The sequence below is a fragment of the Salarias fasciatus genome, chromosome 15 (assembly GCF_902148845.1).
Source record: "Salarias fasciatus chromosome 15, fSalaFa1.1, whole genome shotgun sequence".
Classification (NCBI taxonomy): Eukaryota; Metazoa; Chordata; class Actinopteri; order Blenniiformes; family Blenniidae; genus Salarias; species Salarias fasciatus.
Genome location: NC_043759.1, coordinates 14631011 through 14658169, shown reverse-complemented (window position 1 = coordinate 14658169; position 27159 = coordinate 14631011). Strand labels below are relative to the sequence as shown.

The 27159-nt window shown below is 45.1% G+C and overlaps 1 protein-coding gene across 1 annotated transcript in view; it reads left to right on the top strand.

The window, feature by feature from the left end:
* The window catches only part of fut8b (fucosyltransferase 8b (alpha (1,6) fucosyltransferase)), a 94710-nt gene extending 75028 nt beyond the window's left edge, over positions 1–19682 (top strand). The window contains exons 6-10 of the mRNA XM_030110533.1: positions 1338–1575; positions 8004–8250; positions 15840–16016; positions 16109–16259; positions 17768–19682. Coding sequence (XP_029966393.1) covers positions 1338–1575; positions 8004–8250; positions 15840–16016; positions 16109–16259; positions 17768–18106 — 1152 coding nt within the window. The 3' untranslated portion in view covers positions 18107–19682. The remainder of the gene's footprint in view (positions 1–1337; positions 1576–8003; positions 8251–15839; positions 16017–16108; positions 16260–17767) is intronic.
* Positions 19683–27159: the final 7477 nt, after the last annotated feature.

The window sequence follows — 27159 nt, the reverse complement described above, 5'->3', positions numbered from 1 at the left end:
CTCTCCATTGTTTTTAAATCCTCTCCCCATGCTTCCCTTTTTATTTTCCCCTCGTCCCTTCTTCTCCGTTTCATCTCCACAGTTTCTTTTTCCCCGCATCCTCTTGTCACTTTTCCTCTTCACTTCCCTCGCCTTACCTCCTCCTCCTCCTCCTCCTTCCTCTTCCTCTCCTGCTAGCGTGTGATAGGCAGCGTTAGCCGGTGGGTGCCGGGCGGCCTGATTACCGTGAACCATCCACAGCTGCAGCCGCCTAATGAGGAAAACACTCCCATCAGCCAGTAATTGCTGTTTAGGAAGCCGGTTGGCACGAGCGTTACACAGTCGCTCAAACCGTCTGCCGAGCGGATCGGAACCTGCCCGGCAACTCATTGGCAACGCAGCACGTGTCACTCTGTTGGTTCACACGTCTTTTTTTTGTCTTTCTTTCCCTCTTTTCACACAGAAAAGAGAATGTTTTTGTTTCTTCTCACAGTGTCTCATTTTGTGTTCCCACCCTCAAACTTTCTTGTTTTCCGGATGATGAATGTTAAAGAGAAATCAGGAAGAGAGAAGGGAAAAGCACACGAGAAAAGAAAGGAAGGAAGATTATCAAGAACAATCACAAAAAAAAAACAACAGGATAACAATGACAGTGAAAGTCATAAATTTGAAAAATCAGATTGAGTGGAAGAGACATTACCGGAGTAAGTTGGTGTATTTTAATTTTTGGGGAGAAAAATATGAAACAAGAAGGATTTTCTTCATCTCTCAGCTTTTTGTGGCCCACAGCAGCTTCCTAAACTGCGACACTATTTTAATTAAATGTGACTTTAATTAGTGAGCGTCAAATCTTTCATCTGGGAATGAAGCAGCAGGAGAAAAAAAAATGATCCATTTTTCCACAAACAACACTAGTCCATGCATCAGTCTATCTTTCATCTTCAGCTTTATCATAGTTAGTGTTGCAGCGAGCTAAATTCTATCTCATCTGACTCTGGAATGCCTCGGCGGCCGGATGCTTCTGCAGGTTGGAGGGGAGACGGAGGGTATCTGTGTAGCTTGTAGAACTTATTTACAATTTCCTTCCACAATATGAAAGATTAAAGTAATAAAACTTTCAATTCTTATAGAATCAGGCAGAAAGCTGTGCAAAAAAAAAAAGACAGTTGTGGAGATAAAAGCATCACGGTTAAAGAGTGAGCAGAAACCGAAAAAATTAAAGCGAAGGAGGCAACGGAAAACAAAGAAACAATATCAGCCATGTGTTATTACGAGTCAGAGAGCAGGTCTTTGAGAGATCCGAGGCGGGGGTCGAGCAATAAAAAACTGTTGAAACACTCCTCCTCTCTCTTCCCCAGAACCCCCCAGACTGCAGTAAGGCCAGAAAGCTGGTGTGTAACATCAACAAGGGCTGCGGTTACGGCTGCCAGCTCCACCATGTCGTCTACTGCTTCATGATCGCTTACGGCACCCAGCGCACGCTCATCCTGGAGTCCCACAACTGGCGCTACGCCCCCGGCGGATGGGAGACCGTCTTCCTGCCCGTCAGCAACACCTGCACGGACCGCGCCGGCGCCACCACTGGACACTGGTCAGGTGCGTGCGCGCTCACACTCGCACTCGGTTAATGCCGATGGCGAGGACTGGGATTGGTCGCCGGACAATTAGAAACCCCCGCGTGGTTTTTTTTTTTTTTTTTTTAAGGCTATCAGAAGGGAATCTGCCAGACGTCCCTCTTTTGTGCTGCTTGCAGCAGAAAATGAAGTGTGAACTCCCTCGCTAAGCAGGACTGTGCAGTTTGTGTTAAAGCTTTCTGGCAGCCGGTGCAGCAGCAGCAGGTTACCGTTCCTACATTTCCCAGCCAAAAAAAAAAAAAAAAAAACCCTGCAACTTCAAATCTGTAAACAACCGTCTCCTCTGACCTACAGCGAGTGTAAAACTACAGAGGGTGCAGTTTGATTCATCATTTTCTGTGAATTTGGCAACTTTCGTCACAGAATGTTGCACAAATTTCAGCAAATATTTAGACTTGAGACAAAAGGGGGTTTTCATGTTGCGCTACCAGACAGAAGCTTCCTATATCGTCCCATTAAAAGCTTCTCTCGTGCAAGGTAAAGTCTTTCCTGCCAAAAATCCATCTTGGCATCAATATTTAATCTACTGTTGAATGTGAAAGCTTTTCTAAACAAATGTGTTTGGGAAAAAAAAATAAACCTCCACTGTGTTGCTTTGCCAAGGTAGCAGTAAAAATTCTAAATGATCAGTCGGGAAAAAGTGTCTCGTATCGAGCCACAGATCTGTTTTCTTTCACAAGAAAAAGCTGTATGAGACTAGGTTTCAGAGGAGGAAACATCTGTGCAGGTTGTCTGTGGTGTAATTATCGCTGAGATTGAGCGTCCTTGTTCATATTGTCTCTGGTAGCTGCAGCAACACCTGCACAGCTTTGGTGGGATTTGCCAAAAAGGACAATTGTTAATTGAGTGGAGGGGGGGGGGGGGGGGGGAAGGGGGAAAAAAACTATGTAACTGAAAAAGAACAAATGTTGACTGGTCAATGTAACAGTTTTAAAGTTTCTGGATCTGTCTGACATATAGCAGCATCTGCTCAGTGGATCACTGAGTTATTAGCGGCTGCTGCAGTGCAGCATCCTTTCCGGGGTCGGTCTAATCTTTAATCACGTTTGAGGTTTTATTGACAACTATCGACCAGTTTATCCTTTGATTATGAGCAGACCATAATTCTTCTTTCAGCATAATAAGAGTGACATTTAAAAGCTTCAACAGAAAGCCGATGAGTAAATACCTTCAAGAAAAGCTAATTTCATCTTGTCTGCTGATGTTTTTAATGGGTGATGTTTGAATGTGATACTTGAGGTCTGTTCTATGAAGCAGCCTATTCGAACACAACGTCCAGGTTAAATGCAAGAAAGATTGTCCACACTATGCTGCTTACATTGCCATTTGTTCAAATTTAGCTAAATGACGGTGTGGCTTGTGTTAAATGATCCACAGTAATCTAATATGTCACTGACAGCCTTCATTTTTACCACTTTTGAGTGCCGCCCCTGAACTTAAAGGCCCTGATGCCCGCAGACCTTTCATCTCGCCTAATTTGGCGAATATGAACAATCAGAGATCTTAAGTACAGCTGAAAACAGCTGATATCAGGTCCGGGGACGCCACTGCCTGCCGTGTTTTGCATGTCGTCTGGCTTCAGCACGCCAAATCCCTCAACATAATCCATAGTTTCAAATGAGGCAGGGATCAGGTGTGTTGGAGCAGGCAGACATCTGAAACATGCAAAGCGGCGGTTCCCCAGCGCCGCGACAGGGAAATACAGGATTAGACTAAAGATTGATGTTCTTGTTAGAAGGTCATGAATCCTCCTTGTAATGCTGTGGTAATAAAGTCATGTATGAGTGGATGGAGTAGGGGGGCGATTGTGATTTCACCGTGATTAATAGACAGTTATAGATTATCCTTTTCGTTCGCAGGAAGCAGAGAAATCCAAAGAGTCCTTAAACAGGAATCAGCCACGAACTCCAGGTTTTGCGTGGCTTCTCCGTGGCTTTGCTTCTCATTGCTTCCTTGTTCTGCATCCTCTCAGCTCTCTATTTTCCTCCTATCGCTTCATTTGACTCGTGCTCTCCTGGGCTCTCCCCTCTTATCTCCTGCTCTCTCACTGCCTTCCCTCTCTTATTCTCCTGCCTTTCATGTGTCCTTTTCCTCTATCTAGTGTATTTTCTCTGGCGTCCGCCTTGCGAGCCGCCTCCTATAGATCCTTATATACCATCTGGCTGCCCACACCCCACAGCCAGCTCTCTACGAGTGACACTCCCCGTCCTCAGGCCTTCCCCGCGTTCAGGACGGTCGTCCTCGCGCAGTCCTGCAAATTGCAAAGGCAGTCGCCTCTGATGGTGGCGCCAGCTAACTAGCTGAGCGTAGCTAAGCCTGTTGGGTACTCGGCAATGCCTGTGGTCATGCCTGTGTTGTTAAAATGTGCAAAAAAAAAAAAAAAAAAACGAACAGTCCTTGGGGCGGTGGACCACAAATGGGACGTTAAATCCTTGGATTAATAAGTGCATTTACATTGACTATCTCGCTAATTAGGAGAAAGTCTGCCAATGTCTGTGCGATTATGGTGTTTTAATGTAATGAACACCAATCCCGCCAAACAGCACTCCTGAATTCCTGAAGTGTATGAAGGTCAGAGCATTTAGCACCCTGTCGATGCTTTTACTTTTTTAATTCTCTGACTGTTAAGCTTTTGAAATACATGTTCTGTCGTCGTGTGGTAAATGCCTCCAATTCCTCGTGGATATCTGCTGTGAATATCTGCTTTGGGTGAGAAATTGTGTCATTTGTGCATATTTGGAAAATTCACATTTCTTTCATTTTACGTAACAGTCCCCTCAAAATCCAATTTCTCTGCGCGTCTTTACATGGTTAGCCCACTTTCTGTTAAGCGCGTCCCTTAAGACCCGAGACATTCATAGACCGGGAGGAGATGCATGGCGTGCGCTCTGGTGACGGCGTGTTTCTGTCAGGAAAACATATTGCTTTGGGGGAACATCAAAGATAGAGATGGAGTCATTATAGGACCTGCTGATTCTCTTCCCTCCAACGGGAAATGGGAAAAACAAAACATTACAAGAGGATCCACACGGAAATAATCATAACACGTACAGCATAGCCCTCTTTTATTTGCCCTCCAGCTGAGGTTGAACTGTAACGTTGAAGACAAAATACACTAAAAACGGTTGAGGAGCCGAAGCCCGTTATGAGAAACGTAAAACGGCCGAGTTATGTATCCTTAACCTTTTTACGTATCTCATTTATCCACTGGCAGGATTGCAGTGTGTATTTCTCTTAAGTGTAACACGCTCACCTCCACAATATTAGATATGCCTCGATATTTTTTTTATCACGCTGTTGCATGCGTCTTCGTCTGGTTTCCTCCCGCAGTCCAAAAACATACATTTTGAGTATTATTTCTGTATTCGGTTTTTCTGAATGATCATGTTTTCTGGACTTGAAATCGCACCAGTCCATATGGCCTGTCTGGCAAAAAAAAAAAAAAATGCATTATAGAGAGCTGGGGAAAAGCAAAAGGTCACACGGGTGTATTTATTTTTCCGTGTGTCGCTCAGACACCGCTGTTCCAGAACCTTCTGTGAATCTGCTCCTCAGATCTGACTGTTGAGGTTTTTGATGGTGCCGTGGAAGCCAGGTTCAGATAATGCAGATATTGTACATCCATTTTTTACAACAAAAAGTTCTTGCTTTTATATTTTCTTAATGCAAATTGGAAAGACGGACCTCTTCACCTGCTGGGCCACAACAAGCAGCTGTTGAACAACCTTAGCTTGGATAAAGTAGGTTTGAATGAATTCATTACAGAAAACACTTGGTTCGGAGAGTATCTTCCACCTTTTAAGTCCAGGCGTCCATGTGAACTCTGACATTGTTTTTGTGTTCGGTGGACGGCGTTAGAGAGCCGAGCACCATCACACACCTGGCACAGAAAACTAACTTCCGAATACTCAAAGGGAAACCAGCCGTCTCGTGGAACAATGGTTTGTTGATCAAAGAGCTAATTTGCCAGAGACGGTGTATTCCTGCGAGGTTCTCTCTGTTGTGGAGAAATTCCTGCCTCTGAGACATAATGTTCCCTCCCCGTGTGAGGACTGGAACACCGGATCTCCGAGTTCACAAACTCTGCTTCCATCGCGTTATGAATCCGGGGGCTCTGCGTTTTTGTGTCTGGTCGGCGTTGCTCAGTCTTCTTCAGTCTCATGGCTCTGTTAATCTCATGCAATATTTATCAGGCTCAGTATACATCACAGGCTTTAAAAAACAGTATAGGAATCCTGCGTCAGAATCGACCCATTTGCTTTAAGTGGTGGTGCATGCGCAGGAAATGCATTCAGAGGCTTTGGAGTTGCGATGAAATTTGGAAGAGCTTTGTGATCTAATTAAGTAGCTGTGGGAGGAAGACATACAGCGTGTCTGTGCGCCCGTGCCAAGAAGTGCAGACCTCGAAATATGCCCGCTCCCCTTATGTGAATCATGCCAATGCAGTTATATAAGCAAAGACGGGCCTGGGAATATTTTTTCTGTTCAATATTTAATGCCGTCACAAATTTATATTCAGTTCATGCTCCAGCATACACACACACACACACACACACACACACAAGTTCCAGCTTCTGTCCTTGTTTTTAACCTGTTTTTTTTTTCTTTTTTTTTTACGTAGCCTCTGTGTAAAAGGCCACCTCTAATGACTCATTATGGAAGTGTGTTACGGGGGGTAGGGGGGGAGGTTTGCAGCCGTTACAAGACCTGTCTGTAAGAGTTACAAAAGCCACTTTATCTTGACAGAAACACAGGCCTCAAACTTGTTTTTACGTAAATGACACGCACACACATTTAAAAAAGAAAGAGAAACTCAGCTCAGGGTTTAAGACCGAGCGAGAGTGAAGGTTGTGTCTGCCAGGCAGATCCCTTCTGGTGAGATGAGATTAGCCGGGGCTCTTTGTGTGTGCCTGAATACATATTTTCTTTTATTGTTATTTTATTTGAATCCTCTTTGGTTATCATTGTCGAGCCGCCATTTCTCCCCTCTGTTTCGAAGATCACAAACCGCGAACATGCTCGCACGGATGTAGGTGTGTAAAAAGCGTGTTTGTTAATGTTCGCACACGTTGCGGTTCGTGCGTGCGCGCGCGATCTCTGCTCGCACGCGGCCGGCCTCGAAATGACGTGAGGGTTCTGGCGGCGCCCAAAGAGGTGACCTTCTCTATCAGCCCGGCTCAACCTCCTGCCCAGGGCTGCTTCCACAATCCTCAGCCTCCCGAACCTTCCGGTCCAGGTGCTGGCCTCGGCCCCCCCGGCCCTCCGCAGCCTTGATAGAGAGGAGCTTACCTTGGCCGTCCAGCAAGGACAAGCAAAGGGCTGCCGTCAGTCACAGGAGCCGGACTCGCTGGGGTTTGGGCGAACGCCGCAAACGATGCAGGAATTCACGTAGTAGGCGTGAGAATGGTGTTGTGAGAATGGTGATGTTAGAGTGGCGGAGGTGTGCAGAGGACTCTGGGAAGATGCGATCGTTTGCTGCGAGTTTAAGATGGAGAATCTTTTGAAGAAAGCTGAACATGCTTCATGTTTTAGCTTTTAATCCATTTTGAAACATTGGCTCGGAGAAAGGTGCATAAAATCTGAGTGTTCGTTCTAAATCTGAAGCCACATCTTTTTTTTTTCCCTTGCAAACAGAACATCGCGCGGCTTTGGCAGCTGCTGTTTATTGCTGTCCAGACTGGCAGAATGAGGCACTTTCTCGGTATTTAGCTGTGAAAATGTGGCCGTTTGGGTAAAACTTCAGCTTGTTCGTTCAGGCAAACCACTTCTTATTGCTCATTTCTCTCAGGTCTTCCGGTTCCTAACTAACTTCTCAGAATTTATGTTGCTTGAACTAAATTATTTCCTTGAATATTGTAAAATTCTCAGTGAAAAGAATTTGTAAGCTACAAAACATATAGATTGTTTTTTTGTTACATGGATTAACAATTAAAACCAAAGATAAGTTATATGAAAAGATATGCCATTACAAAATAACTGAAAAAAGATAAATGAGATAGATAAGGACTAAATAGACGGCTTGACTGGTGAACACAGTGTCCAGACTCCATATCGTGTTTTACTGTACCTTCACAGCTTAGCAAACATGGACATTTTCAAGCCAGGTCACTGAAGACAAGTGAGTGTCGTCTCTGTTTGCATGGTGGAAAATCCCACATTTGCCTCAGAGCACTTCACAATTTGCACAGACCAAACCGTCTGTCCTTCATCTCCCCTGAATACACACTAATAAAACTTTCAGACGGGAAGCACGGGCTCACCTACAGAACGGCGGAGAGTTTCTGTCAGTTCACATGAATAAGTGATTTGTAACCGAGTGTACAGCTGCCGAGCACGCCATTCTGTTCTGGTTCCGTCTTCTTAACCACTGTTGTTTCTGCTCCTGTTCAGGGGAGGCACACGATAAGGACGTCCAAGTGGTGGAGTTGCCCATCGTGGACAGTCTGCACCCTCGGCCCCCCTACCTGCCCCTGGCCATCCCGGAGGACCTGGCCCCTCGCCTGCACCGCCTGCACGGCGACCCCTCCGTCTGGTGGGTGTCCCAGTTTGTCAAGTACCTGGTTCGCCCTCAGGCGTGGCTGGAGAAGGAGATCCAGCAGAGCACCGCCAAGCTGGGCTTCAAGCATCCCATCATCGGGTGAGGAAGCGTCCCTCTTTCTCTGCAAACCGTAAACACTTCCGTGGCGAATCCTGCGATAAAAGTTTACACAGTGCCTCACAATCAAAGCGAGGAGACGGAAAACACAGACATAGCCATAAGGGATGCGGTGGAATACAAACAGCCTGGGATGAGGTTAATACGAGGTTAATACAATGGTATTAAAAGTAACTTAATTTGATAGTAGTGTTTTGTTTTGTGTTTATTTTTCTACCTTCATCTATCCTTGGAAGGCTTTTTCCATTTTCATTATGGCTCCGCTCACGCTCACACTGCTCATATTCATGCAAATCAACTGGTTTAAAGAAATTTCATCACTCTGGACTCAGAGGTTCGTTTTTCTAATAGTGCCGGTATTGTATGTCTGATTCGGTCTTCTCTTTGTTGTCCCTATTAGCATCTCCACAACAAATATTCATCCAATGTTACGGTCTTTTTCAGAGAGCCGTTATATAACTAAATGCATCACTATGGGGAATTCGGAATTAGTCCGTGCCGCCCAGACAAGGGAAGGGAAGCTACTACACTACCTTTGTCATGGTGTAAAAACTGAATGGTTCCACAGCGCTTCTTTCATCCTCGGCTGCCTATTTTAAATAAAGGATGAGGCTGGCTGTAGTGTTTATACTGGTGTCAACAAATCTAATAAAACAAAAAAAAAAAAACAAAAAAACAAAAAAGGCCAGAAACAACAACTGGTTCATTCCTTTGCGCTCACATGCATCTCTGTATAATCAAAGTGAGACGTATCCTTTTCCTCCAAGTCACTGATTTCCACTGTCATCCTGCCACCATAAAACATAAAAACACGTCAAGCAGCCGCACCTCGGTATCAGCTGACGTCTCCTTTTATTGGAGACAACATCGGCTCGGCTGGATTTTTTTATTTATTTATTTATTTTTTATTGCTGGCCCTACTTACACCGTATGGGTGCAATAAAACCTCAATCTTGTTAAGCATTTATCAATCAGGCAGCCGTATTTCTTAGCATTTATGGAATTTCCAAACTAAACTATTCCTGTATTCTGATTGGCCTGCGTGTGTGAGCCTCGAGTTACCTTGCATTTCAGTCACTGATTAAAGACACAACTTCTCATGGTATCGTAAAGAGAGAATAAAACTGAAAGTGCTGGACCCGAATATCCGGCCGTTTTGGTGGTTTACAGGTATTCATGTTGTGATTCAAATACTCCCAAAACCAGGAGTTCATTTTTGCCCAAATGTAGATCAAATGCACTCAACATGTATTGAATAAAAAAAAAAAAAAAAATTCAAAACAAAAATGTAGATAAAATCTTCCTGGCACATATCATGAAGAGAGTACACCCCCTAAGGTCGACTACTCGCATGTCCATAGTTAAAACTATGTGCAGCTGTTTTAAATATACTGCTCTTTTTTATTGAACTACTACTCTTGTTTACACTTGTTTTAAGAGAAATCACCATTTTTGTAGATATATACCACTGTTTTAATTGCAGCACCTCTATTATTTAAGGTTCAGTAGGTAACTCTGACATTATCTTAATTTTTGTTTGATTTGTTTAAATATCCCTCAGTGTGTTAATTAATTTAGAATATCGATGTAAATCAATTCTAGGTCATTAATTTCTTTTTTTATACTTACGCAGCTGCATGAGCTGTACGTTTGAGTATTCGTCATTAATTGGTATTTGAACCATCCCTAAAAAATAATACGAACAGGAAATTATTCTGTAATCCTGGTAACAGATGATACTAAAGAACTGTCATGTCTGTCCATAGATTCTACATTCATGAGTAAATTCTGTTTTTATGCTGTGATTCAGGTCTATAAAAAAAAACAAAAAAAAAATCCCAAAATCTTTCCATATAACTCCAGTCTGAGTAACACAATCCAACAGTACCTGAATGTTTTGTGAAGTCGTGTCGCCTTTTTTTTTCTAACTAACAATAAAACTGTGACCTATTTTTAAACATGCGCTTCTACCGGAGAGACAAACAGGCTCCAGTGTCACAGACGGTTTATATTGGAGCTGACAATAGAAACACTATAAAACAATTACAGCCTTTTCTTTCAAAGAAAATATACTTTTTAAGTGCTTTTGTAGATTAAAGAAAAAGTGAGTACCTCTCTATCCAAATAAAACTTTTCATGAAACGTGGCATAAACGTCGCGGATGAGACGAGAGCGACTCCCAGAGTGTCGTTACGGCGGCTGATTTCAGACTTTGAAACCATGTCAGCTTTCATTCCGGCTACTCAGTGTTGTGTCATCTCCAGAGACGCCTCTCTCTCTCTCCCTCTCTCTCTCTCTCTCTCTCTCTCTCTCTCTCTCCCTGTACGGCGCCGACCTGGGACTTGAAATTGTAGATCGCAGAATAAATGAAAGCTATTCAGCAGTGTGAAATGATCAGTTCTCAAGAGGACCTGCTGCCGCCGACCCCCCACCGCCCCACCCCCACCCCCACCCCTCCTCCTCACGTTGGCAAAACAGCGTGATGGACTTGTGATGGCAGCTCTCTAAGAAACGACTTGGACACGTCGAGCTGTTTGTTTACTTGTCTGCTTCAGTCAAGCAGCCGTCACGTGCCGTCTGCCAGCCTCGCTCCACTCATAAATAATTCCCCCCGGATCGAATATGACTTTGCAAATCATGTTTCGGCAGCTGTTTTAACCTACTGGGCTTGACGGAGGGGGAGGGGAGGAGGGGTATTCAGCGCGTGAAGACAGTATAGATGATGCGCGGTGAAGCCGTCAGTGACGACAAAAGTGACTTTCAGCCGCTCCTGCTGAGATGTTCCGGGGTTTCTGCGTGGTCCCGTGAGGCCGACTCCACCCGCCTGCCGAAGGAAGCAGTTTAAAACAAATGCTGGGAGTTATTTTGTAATAGGATTTGAAGGCAGCCTGGTTTCGTTCTGTCATCTCCCTCAGAAGTCACATCCATATATCGGCGGCGTCTGCGCCGGCTTCTTGCCCTTCACAGCTTCTCTTTTTTTCTCTCTGCATTTGGCTGCGAGTGATCGTCGCTGGTCTCCGTCAGTCCCCCCCCCCCCCCCCCCCCCCCCCCCCCCGTCCTGCTTCGCTCGCTCCTCGCTCCCTCTTGTTCGGCTCGCTCTCTGTCGCTCGCTCCTGTTTGGTTCTTACCTCTCTGCCTTTCATCGCCCCAGCCGCCGCCGCCGTCTCGCTCTCCCAGCCCTCCCTTTTCAGGGGTTTCTTTTTTTTTGTGACTCACCCAACTTATTCATCCTCCCCATCTTACACCCCCCGCCCCCACCCCTTCATTTGTTACTGTTCCTCTGTCTTCATTTGTTCATTCGCCTCCAAGATTTTTTTAAATTTTTTTTTTTTCTCAAATTCTATATATTTCACACTCCTTCCCCGGGCTTGCTCGCAAATCTGCGGCTCTCATGGTATTCCACACGTCTCCGTCGTCGCACTTTGTTCTACCTCGCGCTTCATTTCAGTAACCCTTTCCCCAGTGATCCGGGGGGGGAGCGCAAAGTTTTCATCCCCCTTTTCGCCTTCCTTCCCAGCGCTTGATTCAGCCACTCCACTCCGCTACTGATGTTGCAACAAAGTGCCTCTGTGCTTCAGTCAGCACTGTGGTGGTTGGGGGGGGGGGGGGGGGCAGCGGGAGAGGAAGGGGCGAATGCGAGACGTAAAAAGCAGAGTTGAAAGAGATCCATAGTGTTGGTGCAAGGGGAAGGCAATAGGGCGACGGCGGCGGCGTGGAGAGAGGAACCGAGCAGCGGTGGGGAGAAAGGCAGCTTGTCCCCAGAGCGCCCAACAACTGCCAGCCGACCCCCACACGCTTCAGCCGCCGCCGCCGCCGCCGCCCTCCTCTGCTCCCTGTGGACACGAGTCACGAGAAGGCTGGGAGCCAGCGACTAAAAGCAGCTATCAGCGCCGGCCCATCGCGACACAGTTTAATGCTGCCTAATGGCGGGAAGGATTGTCAGAGCGGAGGAGATAGCAGGGCCAGTGCTTCCGTTACCGTCGCAGTCGCCATGGCGATATGGTTACCAAGAAGCGTGTTTGCTTTGTACATGTGTTAGGATTTCATGTGTCAGGTGGATTCGACGTGATTGGAGCCCACGACTGTGCTTTGGGTGTTAAAGCAATCACAGACTTTTGCACATTTTCCCCTGAAAACACTTCCCTACTTTGAGTTACATAATCAACGCATAATCAGCCGGGGGGTTTTTTCTTGGTATTTTCCATTTTGCTTCTTTAAAAAAGTGTTTTAATCAAAATCTGTTGCCAGATGACGGGCGTTATTCATGAATCTTGCTGATAAAAGCTCGCTACTATGGTATTGTTCTAAAAATGGAATCTTGCTCCGGCTGAAGCGAATTATTGACCTCTTCGGAGACGCGGCTCTAAATACAGAAATGACACACAATTATGAAATAAGGGAGTCTAATTTACCCGTAGTCTCTTGATTAAATACGATGCAGATTCAAAGTGACAATGGGACTGAGTTCTGCAGCCTTGGAACCAAAACAATAAGCTGAAAGCGTCTGGAAAGCCCAATCGAGCGCCGAGTCGCTGCATTTTTCTTTGGCGGACGCATTTAATCACAGGATTCCTGGGTAATTTTAGCAGTATATATGGATGATAATAGGGAAAGAGTGTGATGTATTCCACAGAAATCATGTGCTCTAGGACTGTTGCCCACATTTATCTAAACAGAAACACCGTGGCGTGTTGGTTTTCAGATTGCACTTTATTTTGCTAGTGACATTAGGTTGTATATAATGGATTTCAGAAAAAAAAAAAAACCATGGAGCAGTACGGCAATCACCTGGAGAAAAGTGGCTCAACAGTAGGTCAGGTTAATCAGCCGCGCAGCAGGAGTTCTGAGCCTCGTTTAAATCTGGTGATCAATGCGGCTGAGAGTTGCAATAACTGCCAAACTGATAAAATGTTCTGAGTCACTGAGGGCAACATGAGAAGATGGAGAGCAGAAAAACAAAGTTAGCCGAGATCGTAGCGCAGTCCTCAAAGTGGTTTAGAGACAGATCGGAGTAAATCAAAGATTCTAGTTGAGTTATGATCCATAGAGACACTTTATATTATATTATATTTATATATATTTATATAATTTTAGTGATTATACCTGTAATATGGTGAACGGTGTGGCGTCTCACACAGGAGTTAAAACATCCATTTGTAAAGGAATAAGAGAAAGAAATCGACTTCCTTGTTTGTTTTGATGAGAAAGCCAAAATCTCTGGATTCACATCTCTCCCTCCCACATGATTTCTTCTCAAACAGCGTCAGATGTGGCAGCATATGGTCGGATGTGCCAGTCGGTCGTGATGAAGTGCATCACAGACGACAGACAACACAATTTTTTTCCAAGAATCGAATCCGAAAATGTATTTATTTTTTTTTATTATTATGCAATTTTAACTTGTGACTTTAGGAAGTTCACTTGTAACCTTGATCCTCCACCGCCGTCAAAACACCTAATGAGAGAGCATGCTTGTTGTAGAAGGACCCACAGCGTCTATTCTGGGCTCATGAAAGCTCCTCTGGAAGCTCATTGTTGCTCCGACGGCTGAGTTGAGATATTTCCAATCTTCACTGTGTCATCATAGATTATTAAAGTGTGGAAAATAAATCCACATACCAAGTTTGGCGAGTTTGGCGTCCAGAGTGCACGTTCCGTAAGCCGTGATTTGATGTAATTTCCAAAGACTCGCAGGGCCGGCTGCAGTCGTCCGGATCACTGAGGTCGTCCGCAAACCCGTAATGTGTTCGGCACGTATGTCATTGTCACAGCCTGCTGGAATCAGCACTTGCCGCATCTCGTGTAGGTGTGTTTGATGTCTTTAATGTATGCTTTTACGCCCACCATGAGAATTTCGCTGCCTTGCCAATACTGTATGAAAGGCGAGGAATGAATTGAATCACTGTGGTGGTGGTGGTGTTGGAGAGTGCTGGTGGGATCGCAGGAGGAAGGAGGAGATGTCTAAAAGCAAGGCAATAGCTCACTGTGGCCTCTGATTCTCTGACAGAGAGAGAAAAGGGCCAGACAAAAAGAGGGCTTGCGCGAACAAAAAGGCGGCAGACATGAAAGCAAGCGAGCAGGAGAGAGAAACTCCGAACAAAGGCTGGAAAAGCCCGATGTCGAGACCTCTGTCCAATCAGACGCGCAGGCGGCCAATGAGCTACCCCGACGCCTGTCAGCCGCTCCTCCCGCCTCTTCTCGCTTCCATTCTCCGGCTTTAATTTTCCTCGTAAATAAAGACGAGCGTCCTCAATAGTCCCAGATTGATCTCCGGCTGTGAGCCGCCTGTTTTCCTCTGAGCCTCAAACTCTTTTCTGTTTCCACTCTTTCCCACTTGGTTCTTACAAAAGGAGGTGGCGGAAACCTTGAGGTGAGAGAGGCTGCTTTCCTCTCCAAAGTGACGGAGAGATCCCGAATAAAGAGAAAAACAGTGATACTCTTTATCCAGGTACATTGAAATTTAAAAAATAAAAAAAAAAATTTCCTGAAGCTAATGTGTCTCGGAGGAGACGCTCCTGGGCCAGATGTCGTGCGTTGGAGGCAGAACTGGCCACCGAGATGGAAATGTTTGAATCTGAACAAAGAAGAGGGAAAAAAAATGAATAAACTCACCTTTTTCCCTCTAAAAGTCAAAGCTGGTCAGGTTTGTAAGGTTTGTTTGGGCTTTTTTTTTCTCCCTCTCAGATGTGGAAATTTCATTTGCTCCCCGAGGCCAGAAGTCAGAAGGCAGATGTGAGCGGCCGGCTTTGTAATTGAATAGTTGTGAATGGAATAAAATTGGAGTTGGGCGTCCATCGGTTTGAGGGAAGCTCGTGTGTCGGAGGAGTTCCCGTTCTCCCTCGTCACTTTGTTCCTGTTTTCAAGCTGCGCTCTTTTTCTCACGTGTGCAGCCGGTGACAGAACGTTCTCTTTGTCCCTTCTTCTTGTTTTTTTTTTTTTTTATTTATTGGAAGCAATGACAAGGACACTGAAGGAAAAAAACAACCTGACTGTTGACTTGGTTATTTCTTTCTTCCTCGCTGCGTTTCGTAAACTTCCTCTTTTTATATGTGGCAGTGGTTGACTCTCTTTTTCTTTTTTACCTTCTGTCCCATCATTTTTTTTTTTTTTTTTTTGTGCGCGTGTTTACACCAACAATGGGGAAAACTACCCCAAATATGCCATTAAAGTTAAAGTGCTGCTTCTTTTTGTACTTTGGCAGCAGAAGAAAAATACAGCTGTGAGCAACAGATGACTTTATCCCGAACAGCATGCAGTTAAAACCAGCCTCTGCCGGTGTGAATACAAAGAAATCAATTTCATTTATTTCATCCTCGCCGTGAATTCTTGTATTTCTCGCCGCTGCCGTTGACTCGTCAACAGTCGCTCGTCACGTTTGTCTTATTTATGAGCAATTTATAAATCGTTCATCGTTACTATACAACAGCTAGTGAGGTTAGAAAACTTTTTTTTTAAAATAAATATGTAAAAAAGAAAAGAAGTACATGGATTTTTTTCTCCACTTAATGTGTTTGTCAGCGATCGTCGTCGATGCGAGCGTGTAACTCTGGCTGTTCCTGCCGTCTTTGCAGAGTCCATGTGAGGCGGACGGACAAGGTGGGCACAGAGGCGGCTTTCCACCCCATAGAGGAGTACATGGTGCACGTGGAGGAGCAGTTCCAACATCTGGCGAGACGCGTCCACGTCGACAAGAAGCGGGTGTACCTGGCCACCGACGACCCGTCGCTGCTGCAAGAGGCTAAGACGAAGTCGGTGTTACAGCCGCGCGTTTACCGTCGAGACACCAGATTCCTGTATTTTCCTGCAGTGTGTGAGCTTCTTGTGCTCGTGCCCGGTGCAGGTATCCGGACTACGAGTTCATCAGCGACAACTCCATCTCGTGGTCGGCGGGCCTCCACAACCGCTACACCGAGAACTCGCTGCGAGGAGTCATCCTGGACATCCACTTCCTGTCGCAGACCGACTTCCTCGTCTGCACCTTCTCCTCGCAGGTCAGCTCAAACCCCGCGCCGCTCACATTCACAGAGAGCGTGGAATTTTATTTTGATGTTTTGTGTTTTTTTTTTTTGTTTTTTTTTTCGCTTGGAAACTGAAGGCTGGCATCGATTTGACGTTGGGATGAAAGCAGCTCAAACCGACACGCGGCGCTCAGAGCTGACTGGAATTTAGATTCCTGCTCTCTTGTAGAAGAATAAAGAAAGAAAACGGTGATTGAAAACAATAAAGGAATCCGTTCGGATGTGTCACCAACTAAAGTCCCCACACTGTCAAATGCACTTTCACTCCCATATTGTCTTTTGATTGGATATTTATTTATTTATTTGGGGTGGAACGATTTGAGGATTTAGAAAGTCTTTTGTCTTCAAACCTCGGTCTGAACCGCTCCACGTCCTGCTCTCGCACGATCACACACTTTTATGACTGAAACATTTCATTTTCACGGTTGAGGCGAAGGAGGATGGGAACGATCCAAACCGTGGTGTTTATGTGGAGATGTGTGAGACGGCGAAACACACATTCACGTCGGAGATACGCTCCTCACAATGCTTTTCTCACAATGTGCATTTTGAAAGAGTACATATGACATTGTAACTCTACTTAATTCTTTAATATTTGTGATTTCTTGGACTGAAATGTGAGCCTAGGATCCTGGTTTGGCTCCGTTAGAAATCGATCCGTTGTGTCACTAACTGAAGTCCTGACATTGTGAACTTCTGTGTTGATTTAATTTACATTGGTTTATAGATAGTTGATTTAATTACGATAAGAAATTCCAGCTGAACATTCATCCAGAACGTTATGCTTAAAATAAATCAGTCACAGTTTGATACAAAGTCCTTCAATAAAGGTTTTCAGGACCTTTGGCCTCCTCATCCACCGTGAGATCATGTGTTCACCGTGAGTCTCTGAAGGACCAACAGAAAGACGACAATGAGATCAACAAAAAAAAAAGACGAACACATTGATTACATGTGACAAATGAGATTATTGAAAACAAAATGTTCTCACGCTGCAGCCGCAGAAGTGACGCTATTTAGCCGATATTTCCACTTTTGTCACGAGTCAGATCAAAAACTTGGAAAGAAATCAGAGTCATGTGATTGTCACCCGCCGCATTGTCTCCACTTTCTCACATGTTTCGAGGCATAGCAGCCGTTTCCCCGTGCGCTGCAGGACCCTCGCTACGGTGGCATTAGTCATCCGCTGTACTGCTGTTTTACAGCATAGAAAGAATCGGCTTCCTGCCAGCGCTGCTGAAATCGTGCGAGCTCTGTAATTTCCTCTCACATTTTGGCCTTATTAGCCTACTTCAAGGATCTGACTGGAAGGGGTCGATTAGAGTGTTTTATCCCTGTTTTATCAGGACTCGAAGGAAATGTGCATTGCTGACAGTGAGAAGTCCTTTTGTCCTTGTTTGGGGCCTCTGCAGAGTTATGATCAGGACATTTATAGATCCTACCATGAAAATTAATCCCCGGCTGCGGTTCTCTCGTCTCAGGTCTGCCGCGTGGCCTACGAGATCATGCAGACGCTGCATCCGGACGCGTCCTCCTTCTTCTACTCCCTGGACGACATCTACTACTTCGGGGGCCAGAACGCCCACAACCAGATCGCCATCTACCCCCACCAGCCGCGCAACAGCGAGGACATCCCGCTGGAGCCCGGCGACGTGATCGGCGTGGCGGGGAACCACTGGGACGGCTACTCCAAAGGCATCAACCGCAAACTGGGCCGCACCGGCCTTTACCCCTCCTACAAGGTGAAGGAGAAAATAGAGACGGTGAAGTACCCGATGTACCCCGAGGCAGACAAACTGCTCAACTCTCAAAAGAAGTAAAAAGAAGAAAGGAAAAAAAAAATGTAAAAAATAAAAAAAAAAAATAATAAAAAAGAGGAGAGAAGGAGTGAGGAGAAACACGTAGGCTCCGATTCCAGGGAAGGAGGCTGCTTTTGTACAGAAGAGCGAGGCGCGCTCGACGCGCTAAGCTGAGAAGAAAAGAAGACGCCTGCACCCAGGGGTTGATGGGAATGAGAATGCACTCTGTTTGTCTGAGCGTGCGTGTGCGTGTGTGTGTGTGTGTGCGAACATATGGGCGTGCGTGTGTTGTAAAATGCCTGTGCATATGTCGGGTCATGGAAGAATTGCACCCTCCCACTACTCCCCCGCCCGACGTCGTGTCGGGTCTGTAGAGACGTAGACGTGAACACTGATTTTAAATAAGAGAAGAAGAAAAAAACAAAACAAACAAAAAAACGATTGAAATCAACACAACTGACCGAGCTCTCTCTCTCGCTTTTCTCTCTCTCCGTCTCCTGAGACGACACTGGGACTACTGGAAGACTGGCACAGCCCAGAGTGAGCTTTGGAATCAATGACTGGGAAAAAAAAAAAAAAACATGACAAACTGAAAAAAGGAAAAAAAACGTGTTTTGATTTTTATTTAATTCCTTTTGGTGGTTTTAATTCTAATCTTGCCTTTTTATTTCCTTTTCCTCCTCTTTTTGTTTACTGAATGTACTGTACCCTCCTCTTGCCATGCTCACCCCCCCCCCCCCCCCGCCGCCCCCCCGCCCCGCTCCTCTCACTGTGCTTCCTCCACCTCGTCTCTTCATGTGCAATTAATTTTACAAAACCATATTGTGCTTTTATCAAGTGTTTTTTAATGCTCTTAATTTTGTATGTATGGGGTTAGTGCATTGTATACTGTACAGTGTCCGCGAGAGGATGGATGGATGGATGGATGGGTGGGTGCGTGAGTGTGTGAGTGTGTGTGCGCGTGGTGTTAAAGTCTACGGGGGCCATGTCACGACCAGGTGCCTGGTTTCTGGTGAGCGGTGTGTTTAATTTTTCTAGCTTTCCTCCTGAATGAATCGTGTTTTTGTGTGGCCGGCGGGAGACTGGCGGCGACGGCTGTCCTCAGCCTATCAGCACTTGGAACAATGGTAAACTCCGGTCACCTCGCCGGTGACCTCTAGTGAACAATGGTAAGATTATGTGGAGTCTGGTGAACTCATGGTGCACACACATACGCATACACACGCATACGCACACACACACACACACACACACACACACACACTCACATACAGACACTCGAGCCGTCCCGAGGTTCACCTGAAGAAGCACTCCACTGAGATAATGTCCATTTCGGCATCTTTGCTGTCTCTGTCCATCAGTTTGTTCGGTTCCTTATATTTTTATTTGACTTTTTTAACATTGCTGTTTTAAAACAAATGAGGAAAATATGCCTATGTTTAAAAACGATGATGCTACGTCATATCAAACTCAGAGTTTCCCCCCCCCTCCCCTCCCCTCGACATGAAGGCTTTTTTTTTTTGTTTCTCCATAACTTATGTTCTTGGGCATTGTCTTTGATAACCACAGATCGAATAAACTTGAGAAACCAACACAGCATTTTTCTCCTTCAGCCTGATTCTGTTCGCCATCTGCTCCTCTCCGCCTCTCTTAACAGGCGACACCTGCTCATCCAATCAAGCTAAAGATGCTTGAAATACATTACACACGCTCCAAAACTGAGAATCAAGACTTTTCATCTCTCGAGAGTTCATTTCCTGAAGGGTATCCATCTATTTTTGAAGAGTAAAAGTCATTACCTGAAGTTCATCTTTTGATATCTTCAGAAAGGCGCGGGACCCTGCCTCCCTAAACTGATATTATTTTGGCATTTCGGGATCAGAGCTGCCTCTGCAGCTTCAAAAAAGCAGTAGCGGTAGTTTGTTTTATAAATCATTCAGCGTCGAGGAAAGTGAATTTCATTTTGGAGCCGTTTCAAAGTGAAACGCCCAAAATCCGTCTTTGATTTGCATTTCAAACCGAGAGCCACGATCCGCCTCTCTGACAGAGACGTTACCGTCCTTCATTTGGATATGGTTTGTGACAGCGACATGACATTTCTGCTCCAAATACCAAACGCCGCCTCTCCCGGCGGAGCCGCCGTGGTAGGTGCATCGGCAGACTTCCCGCTCCTGTCCCGCCGTCCCACTTCCGACTTCCTGCACGTCTGAATCGTTTATGATCTTGTTCTGTGTGTCTTATTTATGGGCTGACTTGTTACTGTCTTACTCTGGGGGCTCTGGGAGTTTCATTACAGATCCCCTCTTTAATTTCAATGCTGATGTGCACGCTTCATTGGACACCCATAAGGAAAACCACAGCACTGGTGGAGGAGATGAGCTTTTTGGTGTGAGCAAGGGAAAATAATAGTTTTATTGCTTCTCTCTCTCTCTCTTGCTCTCCCCCCCCCCCATGCTTAACAACAACCCGCAACCAATTTAGCCCACGTCGACAAAGCGCTCACAATGCACATGCAGCGTGCAGCAGTTCATTGAACATCTCTTTTCACTGGAAAAGAGTCCCTCGTGGGCTTTATAAATGCACACGTTAACTGGAGGGCACTTTAATTAAAATACACTGGTTGCTGTCACAGTGGCCTGTAACAGTCGTTTAAGAGAGACATTAGTTCAGTTAATTATTCTGTTAATTGGCCCCCGCTCCTGATAGAGAGCATTCAGGGGTTTTTTTTTTTTCTTTTTCTTTCTTTCTTTCTTTCTTCGCGGGCGGGTGTCTTTCTCCTCCTCTGTGCCATAACTGTTGCTGAACAGCCAGGCCGTTTGTGGGCCTCTCACATAACTCTGGGTGTTAAAAGGAAAGCTGTCCCGCCTGAGGGTGTCATCTGTTTTCAAATCCGAGTGTCAACCCACTGAATTCTCCCACAAACCCGCTTTAATCGACGGGCCAGCGTTTCGTCTGGATCTGTCTTTGAAACCAGACTCATGTAAACACTGACGCAAAAAAAGACAGATCTGGGGAGCGGGGCGGTGACGGTGACAATTTGTAATTAGCATTAAGCACAAAGCGCGGCGGAGACGGGGATTTGGTGGAGCGCTCGATGAGGAATGTGGAGATCAGCGGAGTCGGAAAGTCGCTGGAGGAAGTCGGGCGGACTTCAGGTCACCTGCAGGACGGAGATAAGGAGGGAGGGGCTGCTCTAGCTGGAGTCAGACAGATGCTAATTACTCCAGATGCTTGGTGCTGGCTGGTTCTTCTCCAGACAATGGAAAACTTTATTAGTACTTCAAACGACGCCAAAGGGGGGAAAAAGTAACTTTTGAGGGTCGTTATCTGCGTTTTTTGCTTGGATGAAGTCATAGTTCAGATTTAGTAGTAATCAGGAGAACAATTATCTGAATCTCTTTCACATCAGATCCCTTCTTGTCACCATCTGTGGCAAATAGAAAGTCATTGTGATAGGATACTGGGAACAGCAATCAAACGGGCTACTTTGAAGAGTTATCAGTGAAATCCACTTAACTCTCTGACACTATTTCACAAGACTGTTGATTCAACAAGCCTTTAATGAAGATACGCATCTGTATTGGACAGTCTATTAAGCATCCGGACTCTTGACTGATAAACAGTAAAAACAATCATTTTTAACCTACGTCCCAATTACCATATCATGAATGTTGAAACATGACAGTCACACACCGGGTGCTGTGGACTGGTGTTGTTTGTTTCTGTCCCTTCTCGGGTGGGCGGCGCCGGGCTGCTGATTACCTGCAACGTCAGGTGGAACTCATTCCCCTGATGAGCCGCAGCTCTGTTTAACTGGGCCTCTGGTTTTTTGTTGTTTTTTTTGAGTCGTCACATCAGTCAGAGATCTGCAATCCAATCTCAATGCGTGCCATACGATCGCCTTTAATGTCGAAACAAGCCATGTTGTCATGATTGTTTAGCTCTTATCTGTTCCTGGCTGACGTTACATGAATACCCGCCTCAGAATGGAAGTAGGAGTGGCTGCTGGTTTGTCTTTGGAGGCCTGGCAACTGCTCCCGGTTTTCATAACACGCTGGGATTCTGGCCAGCGCTGCTGCAACTCTACCCTGGATCGAGCAGGTGTAAAAGACGAAAGGATGGATAGATGAAGCATGCCTTTGATCTGAGAGGGAGCGAGACGGGAAAGAGAGAGTGACCTGTGAAAAATGCCAGCAGCCTATTACTGAATAATGAAAGCTTTCTGCTGCCCTGGTACATGGAGACGCGCTCGCCGTGTGAGCAGCACGCATGTTTGATTGGGGCTCGGCTTTTGTTTAGAAGGGATTTTCAGAATATGCAGCAGTAACATGCTGAGAAGTGACTGATGCACTCCCCTGAAGACACAGGATGAGGAAGACAGGCTCCATTATTGATTTATTGTTTATAACATGGGCTCGCAGGCTGGGTGACAGTGAGCATTTTTCCTTCGGGTTTATTTGAAAAGAGCGTGTCAGGTCCAGATTAGAAATCTTTTCTGCCGAGCAGAAGTAGAAGCCATGCTGGTAGAGCTACAGTCCTGAAACACCATCCACTAGGGACTTTAAATAGCTAATTAAATCTCATACCAATAGTTAGTCAGGATGTTTCCCTTTGAACCGCAGATGTCAGCGCTAATGGAAGGAAAGTGAATCGGGAATTTTTATGTCTGCACAAAATTCCACAGCAATCCATGCAATAGTAGTCGAGATATTTCTGTACCAAAAGGACTGATGTCTGGACGACCTTGCTGCTCCTCAGTGTGATGAGCTCAGACAGTTGTAGCCTCGTATTACCTTCAGCGAAGCAGATCTTGAAGACTTTCCTTCCGTTTCTGTCACCGCAATCACATCAACAGGGTGTCACTTCACAGGATGACGATGTGACCAATCACCGATCAATGGGAATATGGAAATAAGTCTTTTTATATGTCTTTCTATATTTAAACAAAAAAACTGAGCTTTTCCTTTAATACTGTGAGAACACAGACCGAGATTTTACCGCCGCCATGTAACTCTGATGGAATTCACATCATAAAGAGATAAGTGGGTACCCCATCGCCTCATGTGCATTTCCAATCTTGTAAAGGGCAGCTGAATTAATTCTGACTGACTCATGAAAAAAGGGAAGAGGAAATGGAAATGATTATTGTAGTCCAGGCCAGCTCCAATCAGCACGGTGTTGGCACAGCACTAACAAGTGAAGACTGCCCTACGGTACCTGGCCCACATCAAAGCTGAGGGGAGGAACTCAAACAAGAAGCTGTTAGGCTTTCGCTAGGCAAAGAAGATTGTGCGAGTCAATCTCGCTCCCCGTCACCTTAAATCAACTCCGGGATCGGAAGCGTTCTGGATTTTATTAGCTCAGTAGTTTTAATCCCGTCGGCTATCTGGACTCACTGTAAGCCTCATTCTATAAAGCTGGTTCTTGGCACAGAGCAGGGGCCAAGTTAAGCAGGCGAGAAACACATCATCACTCAGAGGAACAAAGACATTTTGTTTGGCACACATACTCTTCTTAACTCTGATCCCTGCTGCAAATCCAGAAAATCGGCCGTTCTGAAAGAGTGCTGACGCACTGGAGCTTACGGTCCTATTTGGTACGCAGACACCTCTGCAAACTGCTTTTTTTTTTTTTTTTTTTTACTGGATCTTATAAACAAAATACAAATTGGAGGTGTTAGAGTGATGGCAGATCCATACATGGACCAGAGTTAAAAACATATTTGAGATATATTTCAGGAGACAAAGTATTTCAAATATCAACCCTCAACGGTAGGATCCGAACAGAAGCTGCAGAAGAGATTTAATGCCTGAAAAATAATGCATGGATCACTGTTGGAAATCACCATGAAGTACACTGAACTAATTGGATGGATCAACAACTGCACATGGAGATACTGAGACTAAAGGAGGCAATGCACTGTATTTCTGAGACGAAAAATGAGCAGCTGTGACAATGTTTTTTGTCAATTACCCACCCTGACTACTAAACCAAACATAGACTTATAGAAAAGCGGTATAAAATACAAGAACTATAAAAGAGACAGTGACTCTGCACCAAACCGTAGTGTAGTTGACAAATTCTTCCCTCGCTCTTTGTCAGCAAAATACTTCTTGAATAACGGCTCGATTTTTGCATTTATTTTTTAAACTATGCGTTTACTTCGGACTCAGTGGAGGGTGACGTTACGCAGTCACATTTACTTTTGTACCAAGTTTAGAGGCAGTTTCCTAAAGCCAGACTTTAGCAAACACAAAACAAGCTACCAGAGGAAAAACACAACGCATTTTGCAGTGACCTGCTGCGGCCACCTCAGTCGAACGGAGCAGCTGTGCGCGCAGTCCTATTAATTTATGTTTTTTGGAGAGCTTTAATTGTTGAGAGACATTTAAATCAACGGAGACACAAATGAGGAAACAGCCATTAGGCGTAATTGAGTGAGCTTAAATGTTACAGTGTTCGCAATGAGGAAAAGCTGATAAGTTGAAGAAATATGCGACTCCATCGCGACATCGTCGTTTAGAGTGAGTGATTACGCCATTAGATCTACCAGAGTATCCTCCAGAGACATCCAGACTCCGGTGGGTTCGTGACGGAGCGATGCGGCAGCGGGGAGAGATTTTCTGACGAGATCCCTGGATGCTTTTTCTGATGAAACATGGAGGTGAATGGGTTTGAGGTGATCCAACACTGAAATGACAGCTGACGGCAGCAGAGAACCACAGTGTTTTCTCTCTCCCTCTCTCTCTTTTCTCAGGCAGTATTGATTAGTTTTAATGCTCTTCTCAGGGCTCCGGGCTCCAGACTGTATTTCAGAGTTGATCTCGGCCTCTACCAACCTGCGCAGTGCCTTGAGGTCCTCAGCCCAAAACCCGAGGCCTGTTTTCGTGTCGATACTTGAGGCCAGAGGCGAAAGCAGAGCACTACACTGAACACATATTTGTTTTTCTAAATTAGTCCTGAAAACAATTTAATCTGTCAGTTTTCATGTGTCTGTTTTTAACTTTGTTTTTTTTTTTTTTTGTATTAAATTACTGTAGATACTTTTCATCATTATTTAAACTCAACAGCAGCAAAATAATTGGCTCAGAGACAAACTTCAAGGCGATATTTGATAGTTTCATGTTGAGAGCGACAAATACTTTGAAATAAACAAGATAGCAAATTAACCTATGAATAACAACAACTTCAAACGTTGGTTTATTTTGGTGCAAAGCGGTCCAGTGTGAATATGGTCTCTGATTTTTACGAAGCCGAATAGAAACGAACTGAAATTTGTAAAGAAAAAGAGCCTGACTTTACCTTAAAGTTTCTTTCTGTCTCCTCTTTGACCGCACGGTTTCTGCAGCCCTGAGCATTTTGTTTGCGCGAACTCACCTTGAATGGCTTTCATCCACCTATCCATCCATGTATCCATCCGTCTTCGCATTCCAGTTCAGGGTCGCGGGGGGCCTGGAGCTGATCCCAGCTGACGATGCACAAAGGCAGGATGCGCGAGGGACAGACCGCCAGTCCATCACAGAGCAAACACAGAGAGACTTCACGTCAACAGCCACTTCAGAGTCATCAGCTGTTTTAAAATTGTGGAAACTCGAGTTTAGTTAACCCACTTATGCAAAGGGAGAATATGAAACGTTAAAAACTCTGAACAGAAACCCCGCCCCTACTCACCTCCATTGTTCGGTTCAGGTTTCACTTTGGACAAGGTTGCTACATTCAGCGTTACATCTGCTGATCAGTTGTGGATCTCAGTACAGTGAGAACAGCAGGTTTTTTTTTTACTGAGATCTTGTCATTGTTTTCATTGTAATGTTTACACTTTGGCAGGTTGTCCCCCAGGCCAGAGTTGACCCTCTGGAGGGCTTGAATTGGCCCTCAGACCTTATGTTTGACTCCACTCCATCATGTAAAAGCAATAGCTGTAAACTCTGCTATGCATTGCTTTTTTTTTTTTTTTTTTGCTTTTATTAGAAGATGAGAACTTGATCTATCTATGCATTTGATATATTACTTTTTCATACCCCCAGTGCCTGCAGTCTATAAAAGTTTGTTGTCACCCTGCAAGCCTGGCAGTGGGTGGCGGAGGATTTAAAGCACCTACTGTTCCCATTCAGCTGTTGTTGAGCGGTGCACTGATTTTTTTTTTTTTTTTTTTTTTTCTGAAAAACAGCAGCAAAGAAAAAAAAAACCCTCTTAACGACGAGTTGTTGACAGTTTGGTGGAGAACACAGCTGGTCCGAGAGCCGGCTGATGTCACACATAATTGAGCCGCAGTCGCTCAGCTCTGTGTAGCTTCCTTTGTTGTGCATCAGACAAAGCTCATTGTGCTCGCAGCCCGATGAAGACCCAGTGTGGAATCAGGAGTCGTGTCGTAATGAGGGTATATTAATGCAGGATAATAGTGTCAGTGAATGTATTATTACCGCTGTGTGTAATTGTGCTTTTGAGAGTAATTGTGGTTTATTACAGCTTCAGTCTGACAGTGTTTTCATAGATTCGGTCTTCAGTCATTTCTGTAATAACAACACTGCAGTGATCAAGTTACAGTGCACGTGTGCGACTGGCTGCTGAACTGCAGAAAACACGCTCTTAAAGACATCGGGAAGACAAACAAAGTCAGTGATCTCACAGCGAGTTGCAGACAGGGACGGACTTAATTCATGTGCAGCAGGCCAGTTGTGCAGTGTGTTAGTTCCGTAATGAGCAATTATAGAGGTATGCAGGGGGAACTCCAAAAATAGGTTGGCTTTTTTTTCTACTCTCAGAATCCCGTGAGAGAAACAGGAGTGACTCAAAGTGGAGTCGTGTTCTTCTTTAGATCTGGACTCAAGTAAATAAAAAAGTGGACAGTCCAGTAGTGGTTAGCACACAGAGAGAGAGTGTCCCTGGTTTGAACCCCGGCTGGACTGGCCCTTCCTGCATGCCCTCCCTCAGTGTTCTCTGTGTGTTCTGGTTTCCCAGCGCTGCCCCAAAAACATTTATTAGACCTGATTTGCGAATCTAAATTGCCCGTTGGTATGAATGTGTGTTTCTCTTTGTGTTTGCTCTTTGATCAGCAGATGACCGGCTCTCGT